The 24,206-nt window shown below is 38.6% G+C and overlaps 3 protein-coding genes across 6 annotated transcripts in view; all 3 read left to right on the top strand.

Annotated features, from left to right (window-relative positions):
- DIP-beta (Dpr-interacting protein beta) overlaps positions 1–22,040 on the top strand; it is a 47,010-nt gene extending 24,970 nt beyond the window's left edge. For 2 of the 4 annotated variants that reach the window (XM_017076330.4, XM_017076328.4), the window contains exons 4-10: positions 2,247–2,432; positions 5,624–5,816; positions 6,936–7,064; positions 16,704–16,823; positions 17,812–17,982; positions 19,098–19,153; positions 19,276–22,040. In XM_017076330.4, coding sequence (XP_016931819.1) covers positions 2,247–2,432; positions 5,624–5,816; positions 6,936–7,064; positions 16,704–16,823; positions 17,812–17,982; positions 19,098–19,153; positions 19,276–19,647 — 1,227 coding nt within the window. In that variant the 3' untranslated portion in view covers positions 19,648–22,040. The remainder of the gene's footprint in view (positions 1–2,246; positions 2,433–5,623; positions 5,817–6,935; positions 7,065–16,703; positions 16,824–17,811; positions 17,983–19,097; positions 19,154–19,275) is intronic. The other 2 variants (XM_017076331.4, XM_065868728.2) reach the window with 1 other exon arrangement.
- Positions 9,137–9,841, top strand: LOC139353371 (uncharacterized). Its single transcript, XM_070997408.1, has one exon. It carries the CDS (start codon positions 9,175–9,177, stop codon positions 9,769–9,771), a length of 597 nt encoding a protein of 198 aa, XP_070853509.1. The 5' UTR covers positions 9,137–9,174; the 3' UTR covers positions 9,772–9,841.
- LOC136117757 (uncharacterized) lies at positions 13,372–14,119 on the top strand. The gene has a single exon (XM_065868729.2). It carries the CDS (start codon positions 13,410–13,412, stop codon positions 14,049–14,051), a length of 642 nt encoding a protein of 213 aa, XP_065724801.2. The 5' UTR covers positions 13,372–13,409; the 3' UTR covers positions 14,052–14,119.
- Positions 22,041–24,206: the final 2,166 nt, after the last annotated feature.

Raw genomic sequence — 24,206 nt, 5'->3', positions numbered from 1 at the left:
TTTCCACCCAAAACAATCAATGTGATTTGATTAACAAAAAACAAATGAGATATTAAGAATTATAAACAAAGAGCCCTAATTATTTGGTGACCTTATTTGTCAATCAACATTTAACACTAAAATACATAGTCAAAATTTAAATCAGTTACCAAATGAATGGGCCTGAATAATAAAATTGTTATTTAAAAACTTTCTTCTTAAAGCTATATATATACGCTACTTCCTCAGAATAATGACTTGGGAATACTAAGCCGCGAAGACACCATTCGGAAATGGAAAAAATTCGTACAGGTTTGATGATTTTTCGTAATACTTGTACAAATCCTATCTGTCAAGTTTTCTCCTGAGTGTACCGATCCGACTTTATCGTTAGTTCCTTTTCCACCGTTCCCGTTCCCCGTTTCACTTTCCGGATTTGCGAAACCCGTTTTCGTTTCGTCCGTACAAAGCCGCTTAAGCCTATTAGCTAAAACCCGTAGACTGCGCTCAGTCGGCACATCATAATGTTAATTAAAACTAGGCGGAGCAGAGGAGCAGGGAGGTGGCGCAGGGGCTAGGATTAGTGGGATGGGAGGATTGTGAGTGTTGCAACATTTGCCTGCCTGCACCATACATATATATCCTTTTAGTCGTTATCCCCCTCCCCCTTCCCCGTTTAACATTAATCCACTCTTTTTTCTAATTGTGCATGCGATGTTAATGCCAACTGATTAGCCGCTTCACAACGCACCGCCAACTGCACCCATAATTCATGACTCTTGTGTTCCTTTCCCTTCGTTTCTGTCTGTCTCTCTCTCTCTCTCTATCTATCTCTCCCCCACTGTCTCTGTATGTGTGCTTTGCACATGTGAGCGTTACTTCCTGTTGTATGTATGTTTGTTTTATCTTTGCTCTTTGGTTACAAAAAGGAAAAGAAAATGTATAGAACTGCATAAGAAACACGAGGAGATTGCATAAGCGGAAAATGTTAACTAATTGTTGAATATTTCTTCTCTCCACGAACACAAACTAAAACCCATATCCACAAAAAACACTGAAATCCATTCGCCAAATGGCCAACGATGGACGCTGAAACCCGAAAACCGAAAACCGAAAACCGCAAACCCAATTCCACTAATTGCACTTGAAATATCCCCTTTCATATCCACCGACCATAACAACACCACCAACAATGACTCTAACAATCTGCACTCGATGGCAAAACCACCGGAAAAAACCAACTGTCCTACCCACCCTTGAACCAAAAACTTGCAAAAACTTTGCCATTGCTCCTGTGCAAAATGGAAATGGCGTCAAATTGCGCTGACATCTGACAATGACAACAACAAAAATACCAATAACAATACTACACCAACGCAATTTGCAACAACTCAAACTCGGACTGACTAACAACACTATCGCCGGCTGCTTTGAATGCAATGCACCAAAACTGACATAAATCCTTCGACTGACCCATCCTTGTGAAAAACCCTGAAAACAAAATGCTGCCACCCACTCGCCTTCACCCCAATACACCAACACTTACAATTACAATGAAACTTATAATTGATATCGTTGGTTTTTTGTTTTTTTTTATATTAAACATAATTTAACTTGGCTAATTCAACAACACAAATATTCGAAAATCCCTGAAAACAAAATGCTGCCACCCACTCGCCTTTACCCCAATACACCAACACTTACAATTACAATGAAACTTATAATTAATATCGTTGGTTTTTTGTTTTTTTTTATATTAAACATAATTTAACTTGGCTAATTCAACAACACAAATATACAAACATTTACGAACATCATTTTGTTAATCCTTTAACACCTGAATTTGACACGAATTTTTGGGTAACTCAACAATTCAACAACAAACAACACCGAAATTGGTGACAATGCGCGAATGGCTCCCATAATGGCATTAACTAAATATAATGACCCCGAAACTTTGCCTGTGGGTGGATATCAAACTGCAATTTCCGAACATCTGGCGTTCGCTCACACCCACACGTATATGTATATCCCGGAACACAAACACACACACAAACAACACTTTGACATGCAACAACGGCCAACCGTTGTCTTCATCAACACACACTCACTCATATGCACATTCAAACCGACGCTGTCATCAACTCAACAACAACAATGGTCATCCCTTTATCCCCACTTCCATTTCCCATTTCCCATTTTCCCGATTTCCCTCCCTTTCCACCGATGGCCACCCCCGTTCCCATTTGGCAAACTGGCACCATCAGGTCGCCTGGATTAAGGCCGATGCCAAGGCAATTCTGGCCATTCACGAGCACGTGATAACCAACAATGATCGATTATCGGTGCAGCACAACGACTACAACACATGGACGCTCAACATTCGCAGCGTCAAAATGGAGGATTCCGGCAAATACATGTGTCAGGTCAACACGGATCCCATGAAGATGCAGGTGAGCCTTGCGATTTCAGTGCGGGAACGCATTGACATTCCCCGGAAGAACGAACCATTTGTTTTCTTGCGATTCTGTAATAATAGTCAGGGCTACAGGTTATGCTATAAAGCTAAAGGAGCCATACACTCGTACAAAAACTAAGACCTAAACTAAGAACTAAGCCCCCTAACATTTGAAAAATCATTTTTTATTTTTGCCAAAGGCGACTTTGCTTTTTATGAAGAAAACGCGTGTCTGTTTCAAAGGTATATCGGTTTTCAAGAAGTGAAATTTTTTAAAACTAAACCTTTTTTTAGTAAGACGCCTTCACAACAAAAAAAAAGTTCTTAAGATAAAATTCATGTTCTGCTTTTGCAGGTTTTTCAAAATGAAAAAAAGAGGACAATATTATATTCATTATTACTTTCTTTAATTTTTATAGAATTCTTATCCCCAGAACCCTTACCATATACAAATAATTTATATTAACTCCGGCCCATTCGATTTCCATAGCTCTGCCAGCTAGAATCTCAGCGATATACATAAGAACATGATTTAACATAAAGCGCAACTCCAGAAATAATTAAAAACTAAGGGGTAACAAAAAAGTTTTTTACAAAATATTTGAAAAAATCGTATCCTAAATACAATTTTACTTCATTTTTGTGATCAAGGGGTCCAACTCTACCAGGAAGTACCATCATTCTTCTTGGAGTATTTTCAAAATATTATCTTGTAAACTACTGTAATCAAAGGTTATCTTCATAGTTTTATACGCATTTTCATTCAATAATCCAAACGAGAAACATTTAAAAAGTTTTGGCTTTAAAAGGTCTAAAAACAAGAACGATTTTAATTTTTTTATTTTCAAGAAAAGTTGTTCTTGCAATTTTTTATTGAGAACGGTTTTTTATTTAACAGGCGACTAAAAAATTTTTATGAGTGTAGCCATCACATCGACAAGTCACTAAGTCCGTCAACTACCTATCGATTTGGTTAATAGAAAAATGGGTATCAGATTGTGTAGATCCTCGACTTTGGCGGTTCTTCTCGTTTTAATTGTTTTGGATAATTTCAACTTTAAAAAAAAAACTTTTTAAAAAGTTTTTCCCTGAAATTTAGTAAATAAGGAAGCTAGCTTCGGCCTGCCGAAGTTTCTATACCCTTGCTGGTCGTTCCCGTGGGAGCATTGTATGTACACAGCTCTCCGATTTTTAGAAAACTAAAAACTAATTACCAAATTTTTAGATAATGTTCCATATCAACTTTCTACCGCGTATGGTTACCGAAAACGAAATATAACGGTCTATGCATTATTTTGACATTAATTATCCGATCGTTCCTATGACAGCTATGTGATAGAGTCGTCCGATTTGTTTTAAATTTAATTCGAAATTCTGATATATTAAAATAATGATATTCCCAAAAGGTAGAAGTTCATATGTCAGAAAACACACCAACTCCTTCACTGCGTTGTAAACTTCTGACTGAAATCATTATACCCTCTGCAGGTGTATAAAAATTACCCCCAAACTTGTCTTGAAGGCAAAAATAGGGCGATATCCTTGACTTTAGAGTTAAGTTTGTTTTGAGTGTAACATAATGTTGCTTTTTTACTTCCGTTATGCAAATCTTTGTCATAAAGCAATATAAGGCGACACACGTATACATATCATCAGTACCTTTTGTTTTTGTTATAGCTGATCCTTGATGTATTTGCATCTTCCAGAAGCCTTTAATTTTTTGCTGCAGCCTAATTTCTTGAAACTAACAAAGCATCAAAGCTATCTTCTTTCAGTTGCATTTTCCCCAGGACAGCAAAAAACGTTACGGACGAAGTAGGGGTATAATGAAATTATGCCGGGAATGTCGGGGATCTGCATGTGTTGGTGTTTGTAAATGTATCCTGCATATCCTGGCCTCCGATTTTCCTTCCTTTTTTTGCACTAGTGTGTGTGCGATATTTAAACACGATATATAAACAATGAAGCGCTTTAATGACAAAAATAAATAACAAACACAGTGCCCTTGCAACGTTGACGTCATCAAAGAGCGCTTATATGGGTGTGTGTGTGTAGGGGTAAGGGATAGGGTATTCCTCTGAAATTTTCCGGGGGGAATTTTCCTCTGTGTGTGCATGGTTCTCATGTGACGTTTGCTGTTACTCGAGTCGAGTCGAGAGTCGAGTTGAATTGAGTTTTTTTATGGAGCACCACCCCGCCATTAAACGACATGTGGAAAACGATTGCGTTTTCAATTTCATTTCATTTATGCTGCAAGGATGATGAGGAAAATGCGGGTGGGCGGCGGCCCAACCATCCGCCGGTTTGTAATAAAATCAACCTAACAAAGCGAATTGAGTGAAAAGCAAATATGAGACAAATAAAAAGCAAACAGGCTTGACATTTCTCCAGCTTTCTCGCCTGGCGTCCTGCTTTCAGCCTCTTTTACCCACTGTCGTATAAATTTCGCGCTTGACTCGTTTTGGGGTTTTCCATTTTTTTTCTCGCCCCCTCCTTTCTGCCAGCCGGCCTCTTCTTTTTTCCCAGTGACGTCAACTTTATTTTATGACACAACTGTCAACTGCAGCGAGAACAATGACAATGACAACGACAATGATAGCAGCAATTCGGTTATTGTTGCTAGCAGCCAGCGACCGCAAAATGAAACAAATGTTAAAAAAGGATAAAAGGATAAAAGGGGGAAAGGTGCGGGATACCGGGATTTATAATGAGACGGCAATTTGTCGCAGAGTACGTTTAAACTGTTGACCAATACTCATTAAAAGTGGTGCACTTTAGTGCTATTTTTTATGGCTTTTTGGTAAAAAGCACAACGAATGAAATTATTTACATTTTATTTTACTCAAAGAACTGCTTTAAAGATATCAATTACTCGATACGAAATCGGAAGGGAGTACAAACGGCTTTATATATAGTTGGCAATTAAGCTGATAGCATGTCAACATGGATGTGTTAGCCAAAAAAAACGGATGAGGAACCATTGAATATTTTCGTCTCCGGAAAGTAGAACATCTAATTTTTTGAAAGCTGTAGTATACAAAGCTTGATAGGTGGCTGAATACACATTTATAACAAGTTTCTTCAAGCGGTGCTACTAGGCGTATACGTTACGTTAACAACGGATCGTATACGTGATTTCCGGTAAATTAAAAGATCAATTACTCACCTAAATGTTTTCGCTTACAGACCGCCACCTTAGAGGTGGTCATTCCGCCGGACATCATCAACGAGGAGACCTCTGGAGACATGATGGTTCCAGAGGGCGGATCCGCCAAGCTCGTTTGCCGAGCGCGTGGTCATCCGAAGCCCAAGATTACGTGGCGCCGCGAGGACGGCAGGGAGATCATCGCCCGCAGTGGTTCGCACCAGAAAACCAAAGGTAAGAAAGAATGCATTTAAAAATTGGATATTGTCAAGTGTATTTAAAACAAGAAGGAACGCTGTAGTTAAAATAGAATTTTATGGCAGTTCACGAGCAATGACGCTAGAGCTGGAAGTATTTGTATGTGTTACGAGTATAATGATACACACTATTCAATAAAGATTACAGTAAATAGGAATAAATAATACTTAACCTAAAATATTCGTCTTATTTTCAAGGCACCAAATACTGAAAAAATATTTCAAATTCTTTCTTTCATATTGCCGAAGTACCTTAAATCATTTAAATCAATTCCTTAAAGCTAACTTCCTGAACGCGGAACCCCACGTTTACCCAAAGATTGAAGCACCTGCAAGTATTTGTGGGTGTTACGAGTATAATGATAGACACAATTCAATAAATATTACGGTAAATAGGAATAAATAAAACTAAACCTAAAATATTCGTCTTATTTTCAAGGCACCAAATATTGAAAAAATATTTCGAATTCTTTCTTTCATATTGCCGAAGTGCCTTAAATCATTTAAATCAATTCCTTAAAGCTAACTTGATTGATTGAAGCACCTGCAAGTATTTGTGGGTGTTACGAGTGTAATGATAGACACTATTTAATAAATATTACAAGAAATAGGAATAAATAAAACTTATACTAAAATACTCGTCTTATGTTTAAGGCACCAAACACTGAAAACATATTCTAAATTCTTGGGTTACGCCGTGCAAAGTTTTCTTTCATATTTCCGAAGTACCTTAAACCACTTACGAGTATAATGATAGATACTATTTAATAAATATTACAAGAAATAGGAATAAATAAAACTAGACCCAAAATATTCCACTTATTTTTAAGGCACCAAACACTGAAAACATATTCTAAATTCTTGGGTTACGCCGTGCTAAGTTTTCTTTCATATTGCCGAAGTGCCTTAAATCATTTAAACCAATTCCTTAAAGCTAACTTCCTGAACGCGGAACCCCACGTTTACCCAATGACTGAAGCACCTTAGGGTGGCACGGGTCGCCTCCTTGAACCGACTAACCGACCGCATGTCTTTAGTATATATATAAGGCATATGAACACATTCTTACACACACAATTATTCTTGCCACCCGCAGCCCAATCGGTGGAGGGCGAAATGCTGACGCTGTCGAAGATCACGCGATCGGAAATGGGCGCCTACATGTGCATCGCCTCCAACGGAGTGCCGCCGACGGTGAGCAAGCGGATGAAGCTACAGGTGCACTGTGAGTACCCCTATAGTATATACACATATATCTATCCGTATTTGATACATGATAAATGGGTGGCGCCACCTGCTGCTGCTGTTGGCCAAGAAAATGCTCTGATTTATGGCAGTCGAAGGCAGCTAATGCCGCATAATAATCATAATGGTAACGTATAGCCCGGCTCGGATGTGATGTGCGTGTTCCAGAAGGGGGCTTCCACGTGGTGGAGCCAGTATCGAAACTAAATGGCAGAACTATAAACGGAAAGCGGAAGAGGAAGAGGAACAGGAACAGAACCGCAGCAATAACGCAGCGGCGCCAACTGCAAGTGTTTCCGTTTCGATATCCGGCAGCTTCCTTCACGTGGCCGGCAAACTTTCCAAATGCATTAAGGCGCCAAACTGAAGGATGTGGGGTCAAAGGGCATTTTTCCAGAACGGGGAATGGCACAAATGGGTGGGGGACAAATGGGTGTTTCTTGGGGCAACGCAACGTCACGTTTCTGCCGTAAAACTTTAAACTCGTGTGTGGGGCGGGCGTGTGTATCATGTGAAGTGGTAATTGTTAAGGGCAGTTCTACACTATCCCCCTGTCTGCCCACATGAAAGTCCTCTTTAAGCCCCCCCGTGACCCCCCTTGCAGCCCACTTCATACTGTTTTACCTTCCCGCATCAATGTTAATGAAATTTCCAGAAGGGGCAAAAGTTTATATGACGACAATTTGGCAAGCAGGGTAGCGGGATAGCAAAAGGTACGAAAAAATTCAGAAAAGCGCGGAAAAAAGAGGAAAAAAGGTAGGACCGTAAGAGGAAATGGGGGAAGGGAAGCGAAGAATACCTAAAAGTTTTGGCTTGTCAGAAAACCAAGAAGATCGTATCCTAAAAATTGTATTGACACGGTCGTGAAAATGTGGCAACAGTTTCGTATGCCACACAAACACACATCCGGTGGAGCTCGCTTTGCCGCAAAAATTAATTTTCATTTGTATTTTATTTTATCTATGCCACATTTTCGTTTGCCTTTGTCATTTCAATTCCATTTCCACGGCTCTTAAAGATGCCCTCCTCCGTCTGGTCGTCGAAATTTCAATTTAAAAATCCATATGTGCGAAAAGCGAGGAAAGTTGCGTTCCTTCAACGCCACCCGTCCCTCTTTTGCGTCCTGGTCTTGGCGCATTTTCACCCACCGGCTTGATTGATTCTAATCAGAAAATTAAGAGGCTCCTCGGAGGTTTTTCGCCGAGTATTAAGGCTAAGTGGATGTGTAAACTTAAAGCGACCCCAACCTATTTAAGTCAAGGCAGCTATTTCGCTTAATCCTTAATTTTCTTAACTCAAAATTACATATATTTTAAAATATCGAATCGAAGTTTTTCAAGCTTAATAAATGCAAATCAATTCGTTTTGCCGATAAATATTTGATAATAACACCATACCAACTCATCGAATTGGCATGTTGACGTATTATAAGTCACTCTTTTCTAATACATTATCGTAAGGGAATAGTAACCCTAAATATACCACAAGTAGTTATATAACTATAAAAGGAGAAGAATGGGCCCAATCATCGACTGTCGTTAAATACAGGGTTGGATAACCTAAATTTGTAACTTCTAAAAAACTTGGACAAGCAACAGCATGTACTTTTAAATACAGTTCGCCAATATACGAATGCTTTTAATGATAATGCCAAAACTAGCTTCTTTTCTTGTTTTTCTAGCGTCTAATTTTTCTTGTTTATTTTCTTAACGTTATCATTGTTTTTTTTTTGAGATGTTATGAGTAAAATATTTTTTATTTGCGGAAATGACTTTAGCACCGCAATTGTCTTAGACTCAAACAATGGACTCAATTCAAACATGAGCCAGCTGTTGCCAAACAAAGCAGAAAACAAGAGATACACGAATAATTAGAAAAGAAGAATTCTGGCTTAGATCTTCTAGGCGTTCTCATCGAGTTTTTCGCTTCATTCTCAATTCTTCAAAAAATCCAGCTAAGCACACAGGCGATGCTGACGTCATGGGGGACTCTCGGTTGTCTGATGCGTGGATTTTTGTCGAGTTTTTGGGTATAAAAGGGGCTTCAAACTATCAGTTTGAATAAGTTGCGATCGAAGCAAAAGTCTGGAAATGCGTGCCTACATTGCAATTATTCTTCTTGCCCTAGTGGCAGTGGTGTTGGCCCAAGGAGGCGGTGGAAGACGCGGAGGCCGTGGTAGCCGAGGATTCGATGTTGGTCGCAGCGTGGGATCATTCCGCAGACGTGGCTTCAACGGTGGCTTCCAAGACTTCAGAGGTCCTAGAGGATTTGGCGGTCGCGGTGCTTTCGGAGGTCCTGGTTGCTTTCCTCCTAAGAGATGGGCTCCACCTTGTCGTCGCCCAAGACCTTGCTTTACCACTACAGAGAGTCCTTTGGACAGCTCCTCCAGCTCCACTGATAGCAGCTCCTCTACTGATAGCTCGACTGATAGCAGCTCCACCGAAAGCAGCTCGACTGAACAGAGCTCTACTGAACAGAGCTCCACCGAACAGAGCTCCACTGAACAGAGCTCCACTGATAGCAGCTCCACTGAACAGAGCTCCACTGATAGCAGCTCCACTGAACAGAGCTCCACTGATAGCAGCTCCACTGAACAGAGCTCCACTGATAGCAGCTCCACTGAACAGAGCTCCACTGATAGCAGCTCCACTGAACAGAGCTCCACTGTAAGCTCTACTTCGGGTTAGATTAAAAGATCTACCAAAGAAAAAGAATTCAAACTGTATACAAATAAAATCCATTTTGCACTGTAAAAAACCGTTTAGCCATTTTAACACATGGGCTGAAAAGTCCCGGGCCTAACAAAGAAAACACGTTTTTTTTGGTTCAAAATTAGCTTTATTCATCAACGTAATCTCCATCAAGAGCAACGCAATCATTCCAGCGCCGCTCTAACATTTCAATACCACTTTTGTAGAACGATTTATCTTTTGCCTCAAAATAGGCCTCAGTTTCAGCGATAACCTCTTCATTCGTGGGAAATTTCTTACCGGTGAGCATTTTTTTAGGTCTGCGAACAGCCAGTAGTCGCTGGGGCCAAATCTGGCGAATACGGTGGATGTGGGAGCAATTCGAAGTTCAATTCATGTAGTTTTGTCAATGTTTTGATTGACTTGTGACACGGTTCGTTGTCTTGATGAAACAAAATTTTTTTTTTCGCCATATGCGGTCGTTTCTTTGCAATTTCGGCCTTCAAACGCTCCAATAACGCTATATAATATTCACTGTTGATGGTATGTCCTTTCTCAAGATAGTCGATGAATATTACACCACGCACATCCCAAAATAACGAGGCCATAACCTTTCCAGCAGATTGTTGTGCTCTCGGGCGCTTTGAACGAGGTTCACCAGTTGCTGTCCACTCAGATGACGATCGTTTTGATTCCGGAGTGAAGTGGTGGATCCATGTTTCATCCATTGTCACATATCTACGCAAAAACTCCAATTTGTTACGTTTAAACAGGGCCAAACACTGCTCGGAATCATCAACACGTTTTTGTTTTTGGTCACCAGTGAGCAAACGCGGCACCCATTTTGAACAGAGCTTTCTCATAGTCAAATGCTCATGCAATATAAAGCCAACAAGTTCTTTTGATATCTTTACGATGTCAGCTAACTCACGCAACTTCACTTTTCGATCATTCAAAACGATTTTGTGGATTTTCTTGATGTTTTCTGGTGTTACCGCCTCATTTGGACGTCCACTGCGTTCTGCATCATCGGTGTCTCTACGACCACGTTTGAAGTCAGCAAACCAAAGTTTTATTGTTGTTTCTGATGGAGCGGAGTCCCCATAACACTTTTCAAGCCATTCCTTCGCTTGAACGGTATTTTTTTCCATCAAGAAGCAGTGTAAAATTAAAACACGAAATTGTTTTTGATACATTGTTTTGAAAAAACCAAAAGTAGCGTCACTCTTAGCACAATAACTCACAAACTAATGAATAGAATATCATGAAATTTTAACAGTTATCTTTTGAAGGTTAGTATTAATTGTAAAAATGGTGACCGCAACAAAACTAGCGCCATCTATGTGTTAGGCCCGGGACTTTTCAGCCCATATGTTATACCTTGTTCTTGGATAGTTCGATTTAAATCTCATTTATGTCTTTTCGTTGTAGGGAAGAGTGGGGTAAGGATAGTAAGAAAATTTTGGTTGAACACATCAGCTGTAAATAAAGATGTCATCACATTGAAATAAAAGGAAATGAATGAAGAGGTAGCATTGGAAAGCCTGTTCTTTTGGCTTTAACTTTTTCCTACACCATTTTGAAGTCAATTGCAAAGCTTTCGGGAAATGCTGCAAAATGTGAAAATGCTTTTTAAACTATCCTTTCCCTAGTATTGGGGTAAAAATAGATATAAATTTACTACCGCTGTAAATGGTAAATGGTTAAGAAAAAACGTTTTTCTTATTTAATTGCAATCTTTGGACACCAATCTTTCCACATCAAATGGAATAGTTTTTTTCGTTTTTTTAAACCTATCTTCATGATAAATAATAACTTCACCTATCCGTGCCCCACAGGGAGTGTTTGAGTTGTTGCCAAATATCACCAAGAAAGAAGAACACAAAAAAATTAAAAGCGGGTACGCGTTTGACACAAAAATTGCTTCAGAAAAAAATTAAATTAAAAAATCTTGAGAACGACCAATGTCCAATTAATAGTGTCGAACAGAATGAAGATATTTTATCAACTATGACGTTGACAGAAATTAAATCACAACTTCTTCAGTTGATGGCGTTTGTAGCTCAAATTTTTAATGTCGCCCTCTAAATCGGCACAAACTATCCTTCCCCCTTAACTATCCTTACCCCACTCTCCCCTACTATGAGCGAAAAAAAACGGATGTGGTGAAAAAATACGCTTTTTAAATCGAATAAGAGAGAAGGCTTTAGTGGAGTGTCTCAATTTTCAGATACCCATTAATTATCTTAAGGAAGTGCGAGGAAGAGTGAGATATGCAAGCAGCAAAGTGACTGTTTCCAAGATGGTCGAGTATGGTATAGTCGAGTACCTCGACTATCAGAATATGCAAGCAGTAAAGCGAGATTTAAATGCGCCACCTACCGGCGGTAGACAGACTTAAGCGTTATGGGCGTTAGAGTGGGCGTGGCAAACTTTTTTTTGGATCAATCGATAGGTTTTGACGAGACCAATATATTTCAGTTAAAATTTTTTATCTAGCATAAAAATTGTGGGCGCCACCGGTTTGGGCGGTTTGTGGGCGTTAGAGTGGGCGTGGCGTAGGTATTGATGAGAACAATACATTTCATTTAAAATTTTTATTCTAGCATCAAAACTGTAGGAGCCACAGTTTTGGGCGGTTTGTGGGCGTTAGAGTGGGCGTGGCACTCTGCTGAAACAAACTTGCGCTACGCAGGAATCTCAGGAATCTGCATGCCTAATCCCGGTTTGTAGCTTGTATAGTTTCCGAGATCTCAGCGGATAGACGGACATGGCTAGATCGATTCGGCTAGTGATTCTGATCAAGAATATATACACTTTATGGGGTCGGAAACGCTTCCTTCTGCCTGTTACATACTTTCCGACGAATCTAGTATACCCTTTTACTCTACGAGTAACGGGTATAATTACAAGGGAAACATTTTTAGGATCAATCTTTGTATGTTTCTCCGTGACGTATAGATTTAATACGAACCATAGTGCCGGTTTAAGCTGAGAGCCTATTTCTACCCCTGCCAGCTCAAAAAAAAATGTTTTTAGACAAAAATATTTATTTTTTAAGAAATTAATATTTTTTCAAGTATTGATGATTTTTCCTTGCAAGAATCATTTGAATCTAAATCAGACACCAAAGTTAAACTGTTTTTCACTAATATTATTACATAATAAAAAGAGTAAGTTATTTTGATGATTTAACCCCGATATAAGTAAAATAAGTCTTCATCTCTTTACCGCCTAGCAGCTGCTTCCTACTGGAAAGCTCTATTAGGACAAATTTAATTTTCAATGAGTGGTAGGCTGAAGCTGGAATTGGGTCTTATAGGAGAGTCCCTCTGTCTTAGACTCAAACAATGGACTCAATTCAAACATGAGCCAGCTGTTGCCAAACAAAGCAGAAAACAAGAGGTACACGAATAATTAAAAAAGAAGAATTTTGGCTTAGATTCTACTCGCTCTCATCGCGTTTTTCGCTTCATTCTCAATTCTTCAAAAAATCCAGCTAAGCACACAGGCGATGCTGACGTCATGGGGGACTCTCGGTCGTCTGATGCGTGGACTTTTGTCTGAGTTTTGGGTATAAAAGGGGCCTCAAACTATCAGTTTGAATAAGTTGCGATCGAAGCAAAAGTCTGGAAATGCGTGCCTACATTGCAATTATTCTTTTTGCCCTAGTGGCTGTGGTGGTGGCCCAAGGAGGCGGTGGAAGACGCGGAGGACGTGGTAGCCGAGGATTCGATGTTGGTCGCAGCGTGGGATCATTCCGCAGACGTGGCTTCAACGGTGGCTTCCAAGACTTCAGAGGTCCTAGAGGATTTGGCAGTCGCGGTGCTTTCGGAGGTCCTGGTTGCTTTCCTCCTAAGAGATGGGCTCCACCCTGTCGTCGCCCAAGACCTTGCTTTACCACTACAGAGAGTCCTTTGGACAGCTCCTCCAGCTCCACTGATAGCAGCTCCTCTACTGATAGCTCGACAGATAGCAGCTCCACCGAAAGCAGCTCCACTGAACAGAGCTCTACTGAACAGAGCTCCACCGAACAGAGCTCCACTGAACAGAGCTCCACTGAACAGAGCTCCACTGATAGCAGCTCCACTGAACAGAGCTCCACTGATAGCAGCTCCACTGAACAGAGCTCCACTGATAGCAGCTCCACTGAACAGAGCTCCACTGATAGCAGCTCCACTGAACAGAGCTCCACTGATAGCAGCTCCACTGAACAGAGCTCCACTGATAGCAGCTCCACTGAACAGAGCTCCACTGTAAGCTCTACTTCGGGTTAGATTTAAAGATCTACAAAGAAAAAGAATTCAAACTGTATACAAATAAAATCCATTCTGCACATAAAAAACCGTTTTTGATTTAAGAAACTTAGACATTTTACACCTTGTTCTTGGATAGTTCGATTTAAATCTCTTTTATGTCTTTTCGTTGTAGGGAAGAGTGGGGTAAGGATAGTAAGAAAAGTTTGGTTGAACGCATCAGCTGTAAATAAAGATGTCATTACATTGAAATAAAAGGAAATGAAATGAAGAAGTATCATTGGAAAGCCTGTTCTTTTGGCTTTAACTTTTTCCCACACCATTTTGAAGTCAATTACAAAGCTTTCGGAAAATGCTGCGAAATGTGAAAATGCTTTTTAAACTATCCTTTCCCTAGTATCGGGGTAAAAATAGATATAAATTTACTACCGCTGTAAATGGTAAATTGTTGAGAAGAAACGTTTATTTTATTTAATTGCAATCTTTGGACACCAATCTTTCCATATCAAATGGAATAGTTTTTTTCGTGTTTTTAAACCTATCTTGTCGATACCAAGTTGTTGATTTTTTCATTCAAAAAACAGTTCAGTAATAATTGTTATAATTATAATTAGTTACCGATTCTGCTTTCTTCTTTTTGAAAACATTTCTAATTTTGAGGACTAGTTTATTATTACGATTCTCACATACATAACATATACAACATATTTTTACAGAAATATACTGGATTGCCAGAAAAGGCAATAGGAAATTTTTTTTTTATTTCTATCTGTACTTAAGTCTTGTTCTCTTTTTAAACGGTAGGCATCGCCTCAAAAAGAAACCTTCGAGACGAAAAGTGCATTTAAAACTTACAAGAGAAAAAAATTTTTAGAATCAAGCTTTGTATGTTTCTCCATGACGTATAGATTTAATATGAACCGTAGTGCCGGTTTAAGCTGAGAGCCTATTTGTACCCCTGCCAGCTCCAAAAAAAAGTATTTAGACAAAAATATTTATTTTTTCAAGTATTGATGATTTTTTCTTGCAAGAATCATTTGAATCTGAATCAGACACCAAAGTAAAAGGTTTTTTCACTTATATTATTACAAAATAAAAAGAGTAGTTAGTTTTTTTGATGATTTAACCCCGTTATAAGTAAACTAAGTTTTCATGTCTTTGCCGCCTGGCAGCTGCTGCCTACTAGAAAGCTCTATTAGGACAAATTGAATTTTCAATGAGTGGTAGGCTGAAGCTGGAATGGGGTCTTATAGGAGAGTCCCTCTGCGAACTACACATGACATACGCTGCACTATTCCGGATCCGAAGAGGAACCGTGGCGGGGAACGGCCGTGCGGACCGAAAATCCGGACACCACATGGAGCCGTGCCGAGAGTGCGCCATGCACAAATCCAATAAATTGACCAATAATGAACGCTCGATTGCAGCTCCAGGCGAAAGAGGGGCTGTGCAGTGGGTTGAAAGGACAAAGTTGAAAAGCCAAAAAACAATGATGGTCAGTGGCTCTGGCCTGCGGTCCTTTGGTCCTCCGCTTCTCCGGCTGCGTTCCCTGGGGCGGCTTCAAGACAACGTCAAAGACTAGGGAGAAAGGGTCAGAAAATAAAAAACATACAAAAAACGACTTGCAAAAAATACGAAAGTGAACGAAAAAAATTCTTAACACGACACGAACAACATGGAAAAGCTCCAAAGGGCAAACCCAATGAATTAATGGCGTGTCCCTGGCGAACTTGAAATGCTCTAACGGAATAAAAGCCAAAATTAAATACTTGGTAATTGTATACATTACATCCATACCAGTAAATACTTTTTAAATTTGCTCTATAAAAGCTTTTTTAAGTGCAATGCTAAGCCCTAAAGTTCTTAAAGATATTTTACAGAGCTTTATGAAATAGGAAATGATATTCGTATGTTGCATTTAATGCTGTGTAAACTCGCAGGCCATCATTGACTTTTGATGAACGCCCGAAATAATTATTTTGGGCCATACAAACTTTATATATTATTAAGAATTTAAGTAAGTAAAACAAACCCCATTTTTATAGGTTTAAATATTGATTTTGGGGGCAAAAAAAATAAGTTATTAAAGCAAGTCCCACAACTCCTTACGACTCCATAACTCCTACGCCAAATATCGATATGAATGGGAGAATCATTAATATGTTCTGGGGTCGTCATTGCTTCGGCTGGGTAAAACAATTCCCAGCCCAGATGAGTGAGTGTATTCCTAATAGCAAGTAGAAAATGGGAAAAGTCGGGCAGATGGCTTGCTAGCTTTATTTGCCACTGACTGACCACTGGGCGAAAAAGATGGATGCTGCTGCGTGGACCTGATTGCTGGCCAGGATTGCTGGCTTTCACTCTAACAACAAAATAATTCATTTTCAATTAAAATCGCATCAGTTGTTGTTGGCGCTGCCATTAACCGACAACAAAAAAATGAAAGCGTAGGGCGGGAAAATCACAGCTGGAATCCGGAGTCAGACAAAAGGGTTTGAAGTTTGACTTGGGTCCCTTGTCGGCAGCTTAATTGCCGGTCTAGTCCGCGGGGGCAGGGGTTAAACGGGTTGAGCGGCAAGGTCAAAACCACTGATGGCTTAACAATTGGCACTGCCACTGGGAGTGGATTTAGCCCCCAGACCTAACTCCTTTTGATCCGATTTCTCTTCGCAGTTCATCCGCTGGTGCAAGTACCAAATCAATTGGTTGGCGCCCCAGTCCTCACGGATGTCACATTAATTTGCAATGTCGAGGCATCGCCGAAGGCCATCAATTATTGGCAGCGGGAGAATGGTAAGTCGAGAAACGTACGATAATATCAACCCACAGAAAACAATTTTCACATCATCTGCTGATTTTAATTTATCCAAATTTATGAATTAAAATTTAAATAATATATAAACAGTCTACTACATCTTATAGCTGCACTAGAACCGATCGAATGACGAAATATGTTATATTTTTTACGATTTTAAAATATAGGTTTTAATTTAATTCAATTATGCATACATATGGGGCTTATACGGCTTTTCATTTCATGAAATTTTTCAAGGTATTTCATGGGTATATAGACGTCGGCTTATCGAAGTATTAATTCATCCGTAATCTGTAATTTTATTGTAATTAATACCTTAAATTTGAAAAAAAAAACTATTTATAATAGAAGTAAACGATTTAATGTTTTAAGTAGTGTTTCTCGTTTGCTAATTAATTTATTTAAGTTACTAATCAAATACTTAATGCTAGCCTCATTTTAGCCACATTTATTTTTTGTCTGCATGGCTGATGGGCGGCGGAGTGGCCACGAATTGAATTTTTCATTTAGCATCTGCCCGAGTTGGAACTCGGACTGGTTTAAGCTTTATAAACCTTTCATTGCCGCAATTTGTCTTTATTTGGTTCGTGTTCGAAACTCAAATATTTTGTTGTCCCCCAGGAAAAGGGAGAAAAGTGGAAAAGCTGGTAGAGAAAAGTCAAGGAAAAAAAGGAGGAGACCTGGCTGGCTGGATCTTTTGTCAAGTGCATTTGACGTATATTGCAAACGTGACGTGAGCCGCAACGTAAGCGTGAAACACTCGACGGCAATGCCAGAAATGTCATCATCCCTGGCTGGTCTCCTCCGCCTTTCTTCACCTTTCTCCTCACGTAACCCGAACTCATTTGGCCCGATTCCCTGCTTCGTATTCATGACTTCATTCACACCTCAACTCATCTCATCTCGTTTTCATCGTTGCTCATTTCGAATTTTCTGCTTGTTCTACCTTTTTTGGCCACCGAACAGGTGAAATGATTATTGCCGGCGATCGTTACGCGCTCACCGAAAAGGAGAATAATATGTACGCCATTGAGATGATTCTGCACATCAAACGACTGCAATCGAGCGATTTCGGGGGCTACAAGTGCATCTCCAAGAATAGCATCGGCGATACCGAGGGAACCATCCGGCTTTATGGTAAGATATACAACATGGAAACATTTACTTGTTTTGTACATAAATCCACTTTTAAAAATTGGTTTTTTACTGATAAACCTAACCACATTCAAAAAAGGGGTGGTAAAAAATATAAAGTACTATCAATACTATCGAATGTTGTAATATTAAGCAAACATCGATGGTTGGGGCACACCTAAACCAGTATAGGGTACTTTGTATTGGTCGAAAAGTATGTTACAGGGAAAAGGAAGCGCTTTGAACCGTGTAATGCATACTTATTTTTGATCAGAACGTTTTAATCTCGGAAACCAAAAAATATTGAAGCTAGAGTGTTGGGACTAAGCATACAGATACTATGGGTTCTTGAACATCGCAAGTATGTCTCAACGGGGTGCCACAAAAGCCCTCAACGCTAAAGTGTGTCTGGCGCCCACATTTAAAAAGAATTTGTTTCAGTGCAAATTGAAATAGATTTTGTTGGTACATGCCAATAAGCAGTCTAGTCGCAATATTATTTTAAAAGTTATCAATAACTAAGTTAATATGTTACAAAGGCCTCGTACGGGCAGTAGTACCTCCGGCATCCGCCAGACGCCGTCCGTAAGATACTGTGGCAACGGAAGTTTTGTTTTTAAATTGGTCAATAGACTAAGTGTTTATTCATTTGAATGATCTCTGATGATAGTCGAGGCACCTATAGCTTTCCTTCTTGTTTTAAACTTTAAACAGTAAGTAACTTCAGTTCGGTTAGCACGTTCCCTGTCTTTTCTGTTTTGTTGTACTGGGCTAACTACTAATTATTTATGAAAATGTGTATATTGGAAGACATTTTGTTGAAACTGAAGACCCAAATAAATGTCTCTACACTTTTAAAACATATTTTTAATTATTTATATATGTTTGGAAACTATTTGGCAAGTCTAATTTGTTGAGGTTTATCAAAAATAAGATACTTATCATACTTCTAGTTTTTTTTAAACGGATAAATTAAGTCTTTTTTTTTATTGTCGCGTATTATTTTTTGCTGTTTATATGCAAATATATAGTTTCAAAGGCTTTTATGATTAACACCAGCTATTAAAAAACCGCTACAGGAATATAAATTCAAATTCAAATTCAAATTCTATTTTCAGAAATGGAGCGCCCCGGCAAAAAAACACTCCGTGATGACGATCTCAACGAAGTGTCGGTAAGTTTACGCCCCACAAAAATGCCCACCACCCTTGAGTTGACCCTTGGGTTGACCCAAACATTTTGAAAATAATCGAAACAGGTCCAAGCAAAACGCACGTTCTTTCTTTTATCCCGCAGAAAAACGAGGTGGTTCAAAAGGATACGCGCAGCGAGGACGGCTCACGCAACCTGAACGGAAGGCTCTACAAGGACCGAACTCCGGATCAGCACCCGGCCAGCGGGAGTGACCCGGTCCTCGGGCGAGGGACAATGCGGCTAATCGGTACATTTCTATTAGCCTTATTGGTTTTATTAACGGCGATGGCGGAGTCCCGGCCAACCACATTGTTCTGCCACACAAAGGGCGGCAGACAAAAGAATGCCAAGGAAATGAGTTTGAATGGCCAGAAGGATAAGGGCAAGGAGGCCAATGATGGGCAGGCGGAGAAGTGGAGCCAGTTCTGGGAAAGATCAGCGCGGAGTTGGAGATGGGCAGCGCTGGCGGAGTAAGATTATTATAGCCTAATTCAATTGTAATTATACAAACAAGATTATGATGCAAGGAGCTCCTGCCCCACGTCCGTAGGCCAGGACAAAGGGGGCATTAATCAATGGGGATGTCGGGGCTGCCACCCCACGGGCTAATCATCTACGCCCATGCTAATTGCAAAGAGGTGGGGTGGCAGGAAGGGGCGGGGCTAATTGAATGCATATTAAATCAAAAGGAAGAGGGAGAAACTAAAGTGTCGTAGTTAAGTGGAAAAGAAAACGCGTTTAAATGTTACCTCGTTAGTGGAAAATGATGACAAGAATGAAAACCCCAATCCCACACAAGGAAAGTCAACTATAAACAATATTGAGATTAAATGGTGTTCGGTTCTTTAAATGGCTTTAGCTACTCTCAAGAAAAAGTACGACTACGGAAGGTTATATGCGTACTATAAATCCTTAATACGTTAATGACATTGATAACGATATTTCTAGATGTCTAATTGATAAGTATTCTTTTTGTTTGTTCAAACTGAATTCGATTGGTTTTCTAGAAGAAATTTATACATATACATATACCTGTATGTATTAAGTGTTTAATGAAGAGTTCTGTATATATATTTAGGGCCTGCTCAAAGAGAAGGAAATTTATGGCTAAAAAGAAAATGTTTAGATGATCTTTGCAACCGTAAGCTGTAAATATTTATGCCCTTAGTGATCACGAGATAGTTGTGTTGTTATCATGGTAAAAACTGGTAAATCCTTTTTGCTACCTTTTGTTGACATCTTCGTTTCCACGGCTCAAAAGACTATTGCGGACCTTAGTTTAAGCCAGTTTGATAGTCCCTTATGACCTTTATCCGCTAAAAGTGCGTGTGTGATTTTCAGCTTAATCAGCTTAATCGACACAAGCACTAATAAACTAAACAATCAATAAGACCGAACTACAAAATTGAAAATGCTTTAAGCACCCAATTTCTAATAAATTTTGGTGTGCTGAGTTCTAAACTGGCTATAAATATGCTCCATCGGTCATTGACAAATCCACCCCAAAATTGAAAAAAAACCCATTTATACACTATCGACATCAAATTAAGACTATTTAATACTTTTAGGGAAACTTATATTCTGTGGTAGTTTAGAAGTCAGCAAACCGAAAACTTCTTCGGATATACACTCTTATTCTCGTAAATATTTTGGTTTTCAATTTAAAGTAATGCGACACTTAAACAATTCAGCTGTAATTACTTGTTTCTATTTGATTTTATGCCGATGATTGCTTAAAATACTCCATACAAGTCTTTTCAGTTTATAGATATTATTTTGCTTACTTAAAAGCGTCATTGAAAGATTCTAAGGTATTCGTTTTCCATAGCCAAATTCACACACGCACCGAAACCACCCATAGTTCCCACGTAAATGTTTATATAATATTCGTGTGTACGTGTTCAGCTCAATTCCATGTTTAAATATAATGTATTGTAAATCAATGCAAAGGAAATCAGAAAAGCAGAAATAAATGTGCCAAAAGCATTAAAAGCAACTCGCAGTAAAGAAATGTGGAAGACGAAAGTAAGCTGAGGTAAATACCAAAATAAACTATGTGTGTTCATATCCGAAATAAAAAATACAGTAATACCCAGACATATGTATAATTCGCATATCCAACTCTGCTTCCCCAAAATCCAGCTAGTAAAAATTATTTGAAAGCTGACTACTCAGATGTACTCTGACTCATATACGTACCAAGAAAGCAAATGTATGGAAAGCGAAAAATAGGGAAGGAGGAATACATTTTAAATATATTGAAAATATAAGATAATAAAGCTAATTAAATATAGGAATATTTTTTTTTGCGGGTACGAAAGCAACGTATCGCCTAGCAAATCAAAGTTACGTTTAATCTATACGTGTAAGGAAATGGAAAATAATTTATTCATCCAAATGGAATCCCAGGCCATCGCATTGTTAAGAAAAAAATACATTTAGTGGAAATTGCAGGCGGAGTAAGACAGGCAACTAAACTATAGTAAAACCTAAGAATTAACGAACTAAGACAGAAAACCATTCAAATCATAAAGCATTCAATGTCTACGCTACACCCATAAAAAGATAAACCATAAACAAAAAATATACAAATATTTTACAACTACATATGCAATGAGAATATCCAACAATTTCAAAATGTAAAACCCAAATCGAAAGTTTGCTGCGTAAAAATGCGAAATTCCATGATTTTCGAACAACATAATAAAGTGAAGATAATATCATTTAGTTGGATTTGTGTTTATGTACATAAGAAATGAGCGAAAACAAATGTTTGTACTGTAAAATCTGATTATGCAACTGAATATTTCAAAACGCGCAATGGAAAGAACACCCTGAAAAAAGAAAAAAAAAGAAAAATAAATAAAGAAGAATACGTATGGAAAATTTATAAGCGTACAATCAATTTAAACATGTGTGGTAAGTTTAAAAGGGGAAAGAATAATCACCAATCGTAGCTACGTATATTTATTTGATCTAAAAATGTAGCTTCAAAATCGGCTGAATAATCGATGTATTATTTGGTGTAAGTAAATATTTTTCCGTCTGGTCGTAAGTAAACTTTAAAAGCAGTTAAAGCTATTTTTCTTAATTTTTTTAGCAACATCTTGAAGTTAATTTCGTTCTTTATGGTAACCTAGATATAAATCAATTTTCTTTGACATACCTTTCATATTATTATTATTTATACTTATATTTACTAAGTCAGTTCAAAGAACATAACTGAATTTTGAAGTGAATGATATTCAATTATTTGCGATATAAAATCAAATTCAAATTCAAAGTTTAGGCATCTTAAACTTTTGTTGAATGCTAAATATATTTAGAAAATATTACTCCAACTTCCGATTGAATGTGTCAATGCAAATTTTGCCCCACACATACCATGTTGATTATGAAACTACAAGAGTGTGATAAAAGCTGGGAGGAATAGTGAGGTTCAGAATATGAGCATTGAGCTCGATTTGTTTCGTAAAGAATAAATACGAAATTCAAATACAAACACAAGCACGAAGTGTGCAAATATTTTCGATGTGTGTGCCAATGTATGTTTTGCATTGGTCAAATGATGGTTGCCAACAACAGAGGAACTAACTAACATTTTGTATTTATTTTAAGTTGTAGTTACAAAATATGCACACAACCCCGGCCGAGTTATTTATATTGCACAGACTCGCTCGCACACAATGGATAAAACTGTATTGTGTGACAATGTTGCTCCAGAACGTTGCACTCACCGCAACTCAACAGAGAATCCGACTCACATCCCCTTCTAGCCTAAAAACGAAAATGGAAAATGGAAAAAATATCTTTGCATTTGCATCTTTTATATTCACACGACACAAATAAAGGCCAAGGGAGGAAGCGAAGATTACGTTTATAACAATGTGGAGGGTTATGTCAACCAGAACCAGAAGCAGAATGAGGTCGAGCATTGTCATGGGATCTCACGGGGGAGAGGGATCGGAAATGCACTGGGGGAAAAGAGTCTGGGCTCAGAAATTATTATCCTGGCTTGTTCTTTTTAAGCCCCTGAAAATGTGAATTTTTCTAGCCTGTTAGGTAAGTCATACGTCGTGAAACCAAATTATTTTAAATACAATCAGTTAATTACGATTTGCAAACTATGTTCTTTATGCTTTTAATTACTCCTTAGCAGTCGTGCTTTTCATTTGACGTTATACAGGTATATCTACATTGTTGGGATACTAAGTGATTTTATCTTGCCCAGGCATTTTTATTCATTTACCTCTAGAATATGCTAAACTTGGTAGTTAGATACTTCCATTACCAATAAAACACTAATGACGGAAAAGCTGCCTATCCTCAAGGCCTTTAAGATACGTCTTTGCCTTATTATCTAAATAACTTCTAAAGCTTTTTTTGGACGTGACCGTATAGCCCTTAAAAGTTATTGATGAAGAAAAACAGCAGCTCGTTTTTGGTAAGAACACTAACGTCTCGTACAACGCCGAAAGCTAAGCCACCTCTATTTATCGATTTTCTAAATTAAGAAAATAAACCCTTGGAGTATGAGCTATTCAGTAGATATAGTCGCACGATATTTTAGAAAATCTTACTGATACCAAACAACACGAGGCGAAGAGTCCTAACGATCTCACATTAAAGTTCCTGCAACGGGGGCGAAGGATAACATTTTAGGACATACATTGTACATATGAACATTCAATTTAACACATTTCTAAAATGTTATTCTTCGCCCCCGTTGCAGGAATTTTAATGTGAGATCGTTAGGACAATATATATTATACATTGTACACATTCCTATTTCCACTTTGTGTTGAAAGGGCGATCGTTGCGACCTCCTTAGCTCGTTGTTTAATTAGGATAATGCTTATATGCTCCCCAAAGTTAATTTTAAGAGCAGTCAAAATGAGCAGGTTTTAAATAAAATATAGTTTTTGGTATTTGTATGTTTATTGGGGTCGGTATGCATTCGGCTGTCTGTACCATCATTGACATCCAGACTGTATTTTCGGGCAGTGTAAGGATAAGCTAGAGAAAACCAACCA

Source organism: Drosophila suzukii, chromosome X (assembly GCF_043229965.1).
Source record: "Drosophila suzukii chromosome X, CBGP_Dsuzu_IsoJpt1.0, whole genome shotgun sequence".
Taxonomy (NCBI): domain Eukaryota; kingdom Metazoa; phylum Arthropoda; class Insecta; order Diptera; family Drosophilidae; genus Drosophila; species Drosophila suzukii.
This window is presented reverse-complemented; position numbering and strand designations above follow the sequence as displayed.

Bases quoted from the DNA above. Each gene is read 5' to 3' on its own strand.
- LOC139353371 (XM_070997408.1), top strand. From the start codon at position 9,175: ATGCGTGCCTACATTGCAATTATTCTTCTTGCCCTAGTGGCAGTGGTG.
- LOC136117757 (XM_065868729.2), top strand. From the start codon at position 13,410: ATGCGTGCCTACATTGCAATTATTCTTTTTGCCCTAGTGGCTGTGGTG.